General features: G+C 41.1%; 1 protein-coding gene across 1 annotated transcript in view; it reads right to left on the bottom strand.

Moving 5' to 3' along the window:
* ALDH1A2 (aldehyde dehydrogenase 1 family member A2) overlaps positions 1-12895 on the bottom strand; it is a 96293-nt gene that overhangs the window by 43879 nt on the left and 39519 nt on the right. The window contains exons 2-4 of the mRNA XM_041746174.1: positions 12674-12778; positions 12349-12489; positions 9308-9437 (exon numbers count right to left, since the gene is read on the bottom strand). Of these exons, the coding sequence (XP_041602108.1) occupies positions 9308-9437; positions 12349-12489; positions 12674-12778 (376 nt within the window). The remainder of the gene's footprint in view (positions 1-9307; positions 9438-12348; positions 12490-12673; positions 12779-12895) is intronic.

Raw genomic sequence — 12895 nt, 5'->3', positions numbered from 1 at the left:
CATGATCCTGGGGTCCTGGGATCGAGTCCCACATTGGGATCCTCACAAGGAGCCTGCTTCTCTCTCTATGTCTCTGCCTCTCTCTCTGTGTCTCTCATGAATAATTAAAATATTTTTAAAAAATCAAATCAACTATTTAGCTTTGTTCTTTATAAAAGTATAAGTCACTACCCTTTTCAATTTACAATCTCTGGAGAATTTTTTTAAATTTTAATATCAGTATCTTTTACTGCTTCACTTTTCTGTATGTGTGTGAGATACAAATGTGGTATCAGGCTATTCTTGGAAGATTTTTCAAAAGGAGCAATAATCCTGATCAAGAGGAGATGGTTTCATTTACATGGAAATTCTTCCCAACTAAACTGTAACTTGGCTATGGCGCCGGCTCCGGATGGATAATCACAGACGACAGAACCAGAGTATAATGGCAAGAAGGGGAGCAAATGGGCTGAGAAAAAGATGGGAATCTGAACTGAAGAACACCACAGGCATTCCCTGTGACAGCACACGTGGGAACTGAAGCAGTTCAGGTGAAGCATGTCCCCCTCCCACCCCTGTATATTCTAAGAGCTGAAGAATTTAGTTGTATCACTTGCATCACTTTGAAAGTTGCTGAAGAAATGAAAGAGAAAACAAATGTAGGCGAAATCTGACAAAGCTGACCTTGTAAGGAATTGAACCTGACTCCATAGTTGTGTCCCAAGAGAAACTGAACTATGAGGAATGAACACTTCCTTGGATGAACTGTCCATAGATCTGACGCTCAGCGAACAGTTGGCACAAAGAATGGACTGAAGAGTCTTCTATCCCTACAGCTCCTCTAAGTAGGAAATAAAGATATCAAGGACATTTTGGGTGCTTGAACTCTTCCCCAAAGAATCTGGGTAAAAGAGATAAAGGTCCCTGAGCTTGAGTCATCTGGTTATTGGAAGATGATTCTGGACACCGTGAGACTGACTAGAGATGCTTGGCAAACATGAGAGCTATGCCTTCTACACATACCCTTGGCTAGGGCCAACCGCACCACAGAGGTCCCTTCAAGCTACTTGGACTGCCCTGTATCCCACCAAGCTTGTACGCTAACGTTACCAAAGGCCAATCACTCAAGAGACACCTTCATAATTTTTATCTCATCCAAGTGTATCACTGTTACTTAATAATTTGTTAAATAATCTTTTAGAAATATGTAAATTAGCCTCACCTTGAAAAAATCTATGAAACAAGAGGTTTTGTGAACTAGCAATATTTTCTTCAAACCTAATAATTAAAATGAAAGATGTTCACTACTTTACTGTGTAGAATAATCTTGATGCTCCAGTGCCATGTGGTATGCTACTGTACTTCTCAAATTTAAATGTGTATATGAAGCACCTGGAGAGCTTGTTAAAATGAAGATTTTGAATTAGTAAGTCTGGGGTAGGACCTGAGAGTCTGCATTTCTACAAGCTCCCAGCCAATTATGGTGCTTCTGATCAACAGATCCCACTCCAAGTAGTGAGGTTCATAGGAACCAAAAGAGCAAAGAGGGTCCATGGGTATCATGATGACCCACAGCTGCTGACTTCATGTCTGTTTATTTACTGTTTGCCTCTCTGATAACTCTACTAATTTGCCTGAAGTGAGCTGAAGTGTAGGAGAATCTCATCAATCTTAATATTTTAAAAATACTAAAACAAGAACAAAAATGTGTACTTCTATAGAGCTTTACAAACTATTTTCACATTCTTATCTCATTTCATACTCAACTGTATGAAAAAAATATAGGGCAATAGTTATTATGAGTATTTTGTAAGTAGAGAAAAAATGGCACAGAAAGGTTAAGTCTAAAGTGATTTAACTTAGTTACTGTGGCTTCTGGACTTGAAACTAGGTCATCAGATTTCAAGTTCATTCCCCTTAGAAATAAATTAAAGACTCTTCTGTGAAGAGAGGTTGGATTTAGGTGGATATCACAAAGCACATAATGACAGCATGATGTCTAGCTGTGCAAATAAGGGAAAAATGATAACCTTTTTGTGATGACTGAAGATGATTTTTTGAGCGTTTGTTATTGTGGACGCAGAGAACTCACATAAACCCCACTATCTAAGAAACAAAGGGAACACTGCAGAGTAACACCTCCTCCCCTCAGATGGGGCAGCGCAGGACTGAGTGCCTCTCTCCTCTTCATGGAAGCAGAGTCAACTCTTTCTCATATACCTAAGATGCTACATAATGAGTACTCTTCTCTGCCTAAGAGAAACTTACAGCCCATCTTCCCATAGTTAATGTTAATAATGTTCTCTAAATATGGCAAGATGACTTAAAGGGTCTTCCCTTCATTTCTCTAGCTTTGTGCTGTATAGAAGTGCTTCAGCTCCATGTAGAAAACAATCTCAGGGCGCCTGGGTGTCTTAGTCAGTTAAGTGGCTGACTCTTGATTTCAGCTCAGATCATGATCTCGGGGTTGTGAGACCAGCCATGTGTTGGGCTCTGTGCTGGGTGCGGAGCCTGCTTAAGCTCCTCTCTTTCCCTCTGCACGCTTCTCTGGAAAAAAAAGGAAAAGAAAAGAAAAATCTCCACCCAAACTCAGATACTCTGTTTTAAGGTTATGATAATTTTAGGTCTTCTTACTAAATAAGTATTACAGGGAGAGCTCAGACTCTGCAAGAAAGACTGTATTTGATGAGAATACCAGAAGAATGTTCTGGATGCCAAATTCTGAGCCAACAAGTTAGAACATAACTATGGTGGAGAATACTACAGAAGAGATGAGATACCAAACTAGAAATACAAAATCATACATGTAGGAATTTTATCTCTCAGCCTCCTATTTCTTTCACTTGAAAAAGTAAAAAATACAGAGTAATGGATACTGCTCTTGAAAGGAGTTTAAGATGCATCCAGAGACAACTTCTCTGAGATGTTTTTATATTTGAATTTTTACAATTCCTGAAGAATATAAAAATCTTACAATTAAGTATTTTATTATACCAAGAATCTGGTTGACCTATAGATCAAATTTTATTGACTATGTGTAGATTGAGCCATTTCTAGAATTATATTGAGAAAAGCCTTGAGTAATAGAGCAAACCTCGCCTGTATTTGGGAAATGGTAAGCCACTGTTCTATGTTCTTTGATGGGAACTTGTCAAATTATATAGGAGAGACAGAAATTATTTAGTTAATCAGAACTGAATTATTTGAATTATTACTGCAGAGTTATCCTTGCTAAGGCAAATTTTATTGTTGCTTGAAATAATTATTTTACAGAATTTTTATTCTTATAGGAATATCTGCCACTGGCACACTCTGTATGAACTAGAGTATATTTAGACAATATGTCAATAAAATCAGTAAAATGTGAAATGTGCCAGAAATTGAGGAGAAATTTATCTAACACAGACCTCAAGAAATAGCTTCTGATTATAATACTAAGAGTATTTCAAGAACTGCAGCAAATTTTATATACTCACTAAAAGTGAGTTTATTTAATAGCATAAAAATCTGTTAAACACAATTCAGTGAATGGACTCTAACCTGTGTTTCAAGGAGTAAATAACTCTTTTGGTGACCCCAGTTTTGAACAACTAGACCAACTCCACTGAGCTCTCCCATTATGTCCCCTAGCAAATATCTATGTATTTTGACACTGCACAGACCTCACTAAACATTTACAGCTATAATGATAAACCCTATAAATACCTATGGAAACACTGAGACTTGGTGTTAGCATATAGTGGTGTTAACACTATTCTTTTTTTTTTTTGTTAACACTATTCTTCGCAGGAGTATGCTAGTAGCTTCTCAGAAGTTAAATTACATACTCCTGAGTCATGAAGATATCTTAGTTTCACCACCACTCTGTTAAGTGTTTGTGAAAAAAAGTGACTTCTCGACCTCAGTTTGTCCGAAAAATGAGTAGACTGGCCTCAGGTCTTTCTTAACCTTAACTTCTCAAAGAAGTTACATGTGAGCCAGACTTCACAACTTCCTGTCACTAGCAATTCAGGTCCCACTGAGGACCTCAGCTTCTTTTCTTTGGGTGGGCAGAGTAAACAGCTCCTTAATCTCAGCCCGAGTGAACAGAATACCTGACCATACACATTCTCTGTCGACAGCACTAAACTAGATTGAGCTGCTGAAGGCAATACCTTATGATTTGAGTCAATGTCTGCACATTTTCAGCCCATACCGTAGTTTAAAAGGTTAAACGGAAAGAGGGTATAGTGGATAAATAATCACATATGGTCTGGGTAGATTTTTTAGCCTCTGCTAATGTATCACAAGGCCATCTTTGTCTCAGAATTCAGCTTAAAGCATGGACATTTCCCTGCTTACATATCACAAAATCAATAAAATCAACACGTGTTACAGAAAAAAATCTTAAGTCATGCAAATAGATTAACCTGCATTTCTCCCTCGATAAACGGAAAACAAGCTTGGATTCTTTCTCCATCATAAGGAGTCTGTGGGCATGAGAAGCAGCAGAGGATTTTGATATAGGTTAAAAATAATCAAAATGGGTAAAATAGTATTCCCCCTGCAGGACTGCTATGAGATGAGAGATAATATAGTGGGCACGAAGTGATCAATAAATCATAGTAATGATTATTATTTATCAGCATAATTAGGAGGCGCCATAGTAAAAGGATCAAGCTTAGGATTTATGGTCAGAAAGAATAGCTCCATTGAATACCATGGCAGGAAATAAAAACCAGTGTTGACAAGTGAACAACATTGAGACCCTTGTGAATCACACTGATGCTGCATGACTCCGTGATGTTCTTCCACTATGGGCCTTGTGTGAGAGGCAATGGGGATGGATGGGAGAAGCTTTCAATTTGGAGGGAGAAACAGCTGTCCAGTGGAAGGTTCAAAGTGCTCTTGCCATAACCTGTTTCTCGTGTTCTCAAATACTCTAAAGGTAAGGTACCCTTCAGGGGGGAGGGTAAAAAAACAGGTCCTTGCTCTAAGTAAAGCGCTCTCTGTACAATGCAATTTTGATCAAGGCATTTGTCTATTTAAAATAATTCAATGATTCACCACTGCTGTAGCGTGGTTTACCAGGCCCCAGAGCCTCACTATCTTCTCCACCTGGCTATACCGTCATGCCCACTACCACACTGCACTGTCCTCCCTCCATACTCTGCACAGGCTACTATCACCACCCATGATGGCCCTACTTCCATCTTCACTTAACTGCCCTCTTAGATGTTACCTTGTTTATCCCACTGTCTTCTCCAGGAAGCCTTAATATTGGACAAGACGCCTCTCCTATGGAGCCCCATCGAACTTCATGCTTCCATACGTGAATGTGCCACACCGTACCTCAATTGCTTATCTACTTACTTGTTTTACTACTCGTTAAGCATCTCACTTACTCACCTTTGTATCTCTAGTGCAAACACAGGACATGAAACACAGCAGATGCTCAAAAACGAACAAGCAAAGAAAACACAACAAAACAAAACTGTTGAATGAATGAATGCGTGGAGGAAAGAGTGAATGACAGAGAGACTAAAGATGATGCCTGTGAGAGGAGATGAAGGAAAAGTTCTTCCCAAGATATGACAGCTCTCCTGCCTCCTTAACTGGGAAGGAGTAAAGGAGACAATGATTCGATTCTTCTTACTCTTCTTGGTTCTTACCCTTTACTGCCACAGATACTAAGCTGGGCGAACCATAGGATATCCTTCATTCCCGCATTTCCTCTAGAAGCAACGGTTCGGTATTTGCTGATTCAGTGTCCAAGCCAACTTTACAGAATATAACTACCATGGAATAACAAGAATCAAAAGTGTATTAATCTAAAAATCTGCAGTGTTAGAGAGTTCACCAGGGTGACTGGCCTCTTCATCTTCCCATCCTGCTGAACCAATCAATCCCCGTAAGAAGGTCTATAACGGTTCAGGCAGAACGAGACTCTCAGGCCTGCCACCTACTAGCCACGTAATCTTGTTCAAGACACTAAACCCTGGCTGTCTCATTTTCTTATCTGTAAAATGGGTACAATACATTTTTAAAAAAGATTTTATTTATTTATTCATGAGAGACACACAGAGAAAGAGAGAGGCAGAAACACAAGGCAGAGGAAGAAGCAGGCTCCATGCAGGGAGCCTGACATGGGACTCGATCCCAGGCCTCCAGGATCTCGCCCTGGGCTGAAGGCAGCGCTAAACTGCTGAGCCACCCGGGCTGCCCACAATACTTGTAAAAACCCAACCTGCTTCACAGGATCACCCAAAGAATCACAGAGGTCCTGTGGCTGTAAGAACATTTTACAAGATCAACTACTATGCAAATATAAACTACATTATTCCTTTATAATTCCAAATGTAAAATTAGGGTAATTCGCAAAGAAATGTATGTAACACAATAAAGGCCGCATGGTTAAAGACTAATAAATAGCCTTCTTATATTCCAGAGTTCAGTTGGAAAAGTCAAGAATGAGGGACAAAATGAAGCTGATCTTAAATTATGGATTTACAATGACAAACACAAATGGATTGACTGAACACATGTGAGAATAAATAAGTGAATAATAATGACCCCCCTTTCTCTGATCTTCCCCTACACCGCCTCACCCCAGTTCAGTCCAGCTAGGTTCCCTAAGCACTGCACTAGCCCCAGAGGGGCCTATGAGCTGAATTCTCAGTAGCCTATGGGCAAGTGCAAATGTACCTAAACCCAGAACAGAGAGAAAAGCTGCCAAGTTCCCATGAGCCTCCATCCTTCCCTCATCTGCGTGAGGTACTCCAGGAGGGCTCTTGCATCTCAAGTCCCCAGAGTCCTAGGATCACCGCCCAACTTCCTGAATCTCCTGAGGGTCCCTCACCTGGTAGCCCCCTAAATGAACTTTAAGAAAAAATTTTAGGGAAACTAAAAATGATTTAGGATTTAAGAGAATTCCTCACTTTTTCCTCCAAAGACAGAACACCAGTTCTTGAGTAAAGAAAGGTAAGAGAGACTACTGTGACAGCCGTTTCTAACTCCTACTCAGTGTCCTCAGGAGATCCAAAGAGCAGCAGATGAAAACAGTGAGGCCTCTTTTCAGATAAAGTAAAATCAAGCATCAAACATCAGAGACTCCAGTAAATCTTTATCTAATTAGGGTCTTCTAAGAAAGCAAAAGAACACTAAGATATTGTTAGGCCAAATAAAGATTTATGTGTTCAGCCTTCTGTTTCACCTTATTTCTTAAGATGTTTGTAAATCTTTGGAAAAGATATTTAAATGCCCATTATGTATTTAATAGTGAAATGGTGCTGGTGGTGGTGGTGGTGGTGGTGGAGGGGACCCAGGGCCTTGGTCTTGTTAATTTACCTTTCTACACTGAAATAGGAAATGCCAACTTAAGAAGGCTGACACATGTTCTGTTTTTAACAAAGCTTTTAATTCTCAAGTCCTCCAATAGGTTTGCTCATACCACATAATAACCTTGCTCCACCTAGGCCATTCATAAGTCCTGCTGGTATTGCTAGAGAACAGGTATTCTGGAATATCCTCAGAGGCAGGACTGCACAAAGAGTCTGATGTTTCCTAGGAGCAATCCTCTCCATCCTGAGTCTGCTGAACAAGTAAAACCTCTGGACGACAAGGAAGAGTGCCTATAACTGCAAACCCATTTTCTAAAGACTAACATTCTACATGCGGCCATCATTCATCAGGCTTATTTATTTATTTATTTATTTATGATTTTATTTATTTAGTCATGAGAGCCACAGAGAGAGAGAGGCAGAGACACAGGCAGAGGAAGAGGGGAGCCTGATGCGGGACTCAATCCCAGGACCCCGGGATCACGACCTGAGCTAAAGGCAGACGCTCAACCACTGAGCTAACCAGGTGCCCCTGTGGAGGTCCAGACCTTTCAAGTCTCACCTCTGTGCCTTCTCCACTCTCACTGTGACTTCCTGCCCCATCCCTGAATGAAGCACCACAACAGCCACTTGGCTGGTGCTGGTCTCTATCCTTTACTCACTGCTCAAGGCAGAGAACCACCTGCAGAGGCATCATCTGGCAGCTGCTTAGGAATGCAGAATCTCAGCCCCCATCAGACCTATTCCATCAGAAACTGCCCCCAGGCAATACATACATGCATCAAAGTTTGAGTAGCACCGCTCCAAGGCATCTGCACTACCAGCCAGCCACTCCCTTTCCCGATAAACCAACACTTGGCCTAGGAAGTTCCTCATGAGGCACCCCAAAGTGCCCAGCCCTACTTTCTACTCCTCCTAGCATACCCACAGAAAGCAGGCTGTTTTCCGGAGAACATAGGTAAGAGTACCTGGTGCAGCACTTAGCAGCCACCAGGAGCCACTCAATGAACATTATTTCCTTTCCTTATGTCTGTTCACCTTCGTATCTCCTTCAGTTGCTCATTTCCTCTTGTGTTCTTTCTTCTTCCCAGGATCTAAAATGGATCAGCTACTGAAGTGATTCACCGGACTCTAATGTCAGGATTTCGGCTCTACAAGTTACTTGCTGGCGAATTTGGAACACAACTTAACTTCACTAGGCCTCAGTTTCTCCCTTTGTCAGTGAGGATGCTAATAATGCTGCCTGCCCTTTGGGGTTGCTGTGAAAGCCCTCAATCAGGTGTTAGCTATGGTTAGCATGTGATGCACAGATTAGGACCTGTCCACCAGCAAACCTGGTTTGGACACTTTCCCTCCCCTTTATAGGACTATGGCACTGACGGGCCAAGCCACATGGCTCAGCACCTGATTGTCACTCTCCCACAGAGATCTGCATTTGTGTTGTTGGTTCTATCTCCTAACTTGGATCTTAAAAGAAAGGATGGTTGTTGTTTTTACCGACTGTGATAGTGATTCATGCTCATTATAGAAAATACAGAGAAGTATGAAAAAGAGACATAAATCATCCACAATCTCACCACTAAGAGACAACTGTTAACATTTTAGAGTACTTTCTTCCAAACAAGTAGATCTCATGTTTCAGGAGGCAAAGGACCAAGTCTTAATGTTCTTGGAATCTGCCCTGATTTCCCCACATCCGACACCTCTCCACACGCCCAGCACCTCACAAAGCAGAGTGCTGAGCATTCAGCAGCTGACAACTCCACCTGGGCCTTAGCTGACTGCTGTGCTGACGGAAGTGGCTTCCCCTGCACTTAGGTGTGGACTGTCCATGTACAGAATTAAAGATGCTGTCAGAGTTAGAGACATGGTCTGTTCAGATCTTCAGTTCAAGCTGCCGTGAGTGTGCTCCTCTCTGCGATCTGTGCCTGTTGTTTGTGTTTGATGGTGAAAGCGTGTTTCTGGTGGAGCCTCAGGTTACCCTTTCAGTGTACTGAGATGTCACGTACCTACAGGAATGGTCATCCCATGAATTTTATCAGCCCAGCCAGCATAATATCGAAGGGTTTTGATGACCCCCTGCAAATCCACGTAAAAAGCTTGCAGGAACGGTTTGCCGCCATTTAGGGATTCCATGGTCTGTAGGAAAAGAAATGGAGAGAACTTTCCAGTGATCTACTACATAATTTCTGGAGCAGAAGGCAAAAATGAAGAGAGAGAGTATGAATGAATGTGAATAATGATGCATACCTGGTCAACTCTGATTTCCCAAATAAACAGGTTTTTAGTACTGCCAGTTTAGTTTAGCTTCCAATAAAAACCACAATGAATACATATCAGCATGTTCTTATGCCTGCGTGTCTCCAGGAACCACTATCCAAATCATACATAAATGCAACATTTCTTCAACTGATGATAAAGAAATGTTCTGCTTGTCAAACCAGCTTCTGTCATATTAATGATCAGAATGCGTGGGGATTTTTCTGGAGTCTACACCAGTAATCTGAATCCATAAAGAGGAGCAGGGACTTGGGCTTTTATGCAACTGATGAGAATATAAAACGTTCTTCATCGCTGCCAAGACCCCTGCTGAGAAATGGAATATCCACAGTGCACAGCGAGTTTATTTATTACCATCAAATAAACAAGATCTCCTCTAGGGAAGCTCACACTTTAACAACTTTAGGGCTAGGTTTTTGGTAAATATTTATGTTAACAACCATTACCCATTAATAGTGAAGTATCTGGTCCATTTAATAAAAATAGACATATCGAGCAGTTCTAGATTATAAATGTTACTATTTGAATGACATATTCCTAAACTGCTTAAATCTGTAGCAACAACAAAAAAGATCCAAATGAACACACTGAAATGAGAAGAGTATTTCAACTTGAGAAATATTAAAGGTGTTACAAGTTTAACAAATTAAATAAGCAATAACATATGTTTATAATCTCATGTCCTTCTCTGTAAGCACATTTTATAACATACTGGCACGAGAATGACTTCAGTGCTGACAAAATTAAAATGGAAACATTCTCCATCCAATGATATAAAAATACAATTACTTACAGTGCAATTTACCCACTTACTATATGTAGAAGATGGGACTCATTTTAAAAGATCACATTGCTTATCACTGTATATTGGCTCACCTTTTATTAAAGGGAATCAAATTATTTCCCAGTACTTTTTAGGAAATTTATTATTCCATGCAGCCAGCACACAACCAAGTTCTACAGAGCACTGGCCAAAGTCGAGTCAATAACCAAAATCTGGGCCACCTATATGGTCCCAATAAACTGTTGACATCAGCCAAATTCACCTGTGTTTATTTTCAATTAATTACGTTTACTTGGATGAGGTATTAACCCCACTCTCTGGCCAGAAACTCCCCTATATTCTAGAGGCTACCTCTTATTAAAACACAGTCCTTCCACAGCTTGGGAAATGTTTAAAAGGAGAAATCTCATTTAATGTAATGGCAAAAGGGAATTGATCCCAGTGAGACATATGTCAGAAAAAGGATGGCATCTGAATTTTATGATACGAAAATATAACTGCAGAAATGAACTATATCATTATCTAGTACACACTGTTAATGGAATGTTGTAAATATTATATAGATTGCACTCAAGTAAATAGACACAGACCATCAATGTGCTCCCCCCGACCACTTATGTGCCAGGAACTGTGCTGAGGTCACAAAAGAAGTAAAATACAGTTTTCATCACAAAGAAATCATAATCCAGTGGAAAGATAATAAGCATGCAGACCAGCATTCCCCTCAAGGGTTCCAAAGAATTCAGTTTTGCACAATACTGACAGATGAACTGCAAAATAGTGCAGTGCTGAGGCTTAAGGAAGTTTGAGAAACAGTGAGCAGGGCTTTTCAGAGGCTCAGTGTCTTGCGAATATCTGAGAAGAAGCTACTTTAGCATGGAACACCTTTTTCACACAGTGCAGAGAACACCTCATTAGAACAGTTTTCCTTGATGTACCAGATTAGAAAGTGTTTTTATAGAAAAATAAATGTTGTATACAGTCACAGTTCTAAGTCATCTCTGTAAAGGATTCATTTTTGTTCCCATCCTATGAGCAGACCCTTGACGGGGACAGTGGGAGGGAAGAGCCATACTAGAGGGGACAGTGAGGAAAGACACTCAGACTTCCCTCTCCCAAAGCAAGCCCAATGGTGCCCTGATTTCCCACGTGGAGGGCACAAGGATCATTCCTAAATAGTAACTAACCAACTGTGGCTTATGGGGGTGGAGGTCCCTGGCATACAACACAGGCATTCCCAAACGGTTCCAGCTTCCAGGCCGTGTGTATTCTCTAAGAAATTGACTTTTATTTAAAAAAAAAAAAATAGGAAACAAACAAAAAAACCCACAAAAAATAAAAAAAAATTTAAAAAAATAGCAAAAACACACACACGAACCACTGGGAGAGAGGACTTCCTTCGGTGAGAACATGATTTAGGGAAAGAAAGTTGCCGTCCCCCTCCTCTCTCTCCTTTTTATTGGTTCTAGAAAGTGGCAGAAGAACAAAGGGAGCAGAAGTGTCTGAGAGGCCTTCTGCTTCTGAAGGATTCTCCTTTAGTCAGGAGAGGTTAACTCTCGGGGGGGTAAAACAAAAACAAAAACAAAAACAAAAAAGACCAGTCCTATTTGATTCTCAAATGAATCATCTGGGATTGGCTTTCTGCAAGCTTCGTGGTGACTCTCCTGCCACTTAACTGTTTTTGTTGGGTTTTGTCTGACGAGGGTAGAGTAAGGCTGGAAAGGAAGGCAGGAAGTTCCTTCCCAGCCATGGGAGGCTATGGTTTTGTTCTCCAAAATTCAGTTAGAAGAGACACTGAGCTGCTCTTGCACTTCCCCGCCTGCTCCCACAAGCCACGCACCTCGCCTTTCTCACATATATGACGTACTCATCTCGTTCCCAGGTCGGCTTCACATCACACTTGTGGGAAAACTGAGGAATCTACATTTCACTGGAATGGTAAATTTAGGGTCAAGCCTTGATTTTTTTTTTTTTTTGACTACTTACTGCAAGAACTGCCCTGTCTCGTTCCACCAAGTCTGCAAGCTTATCCAACAGGCGGCCTCTTTCTGAAGCATCCATCCTTCTCCACACGGAACCAAGAGAGAAAGCCAGGCGGGCTGCCTGCACCGCTTTGTCTATGTCTGCCTGTGAGAGAGGAAGAGGCACAACTGAAGAGGGAGAATGTTCCAGATCAAGGAAAAACACCACCTGCTTTCCCAGAAGAGGTGATGAATGAACGTCAGTGCTGGCATTGGGAGAACACAGGCTTAGTGCTTTGCTGTCTGAAGGCAGTTATTTCATAGGGAACCTTCTTCTAAGAAAGACATACCTTGTCTGCTTCTTGAACTTCACACACCTGCTCTCCTGTGGCTGGATTATAGACAGGGAACACTCTCCCGCTCTCTGAATTCTGCCACTCGTTGTTAATAAAAATCTGAGGGAGCAAACAAGAGAAAAAGGTTGGTGAGATGGGTGAGAGGAAGCCATCCAACGGTGAAGTATTATGGAAGTACCACGGTAGTAGTATTTGTTCTCCATGCTTGCTGGCATC

This window comes from Vulpes lagopus, chromosome 2 (genome assembly GCF_018345385.1).
Source record: "Vulpes lagopus strain Blue_001 chromosome 2, ASM1834538v1, whole genome shotgun sequence".
In the NCBI taxonomy this organism is placed as follows: domain Eukaryota; kingdom Metazoa; phylum Chordata; class Mammalia; order Carnivora; family Canidae; genus Vulpes; species Vulpes lagopus.
This window is presented reverse-complemented; position numbering and strand designations above follow the sequence as displayed.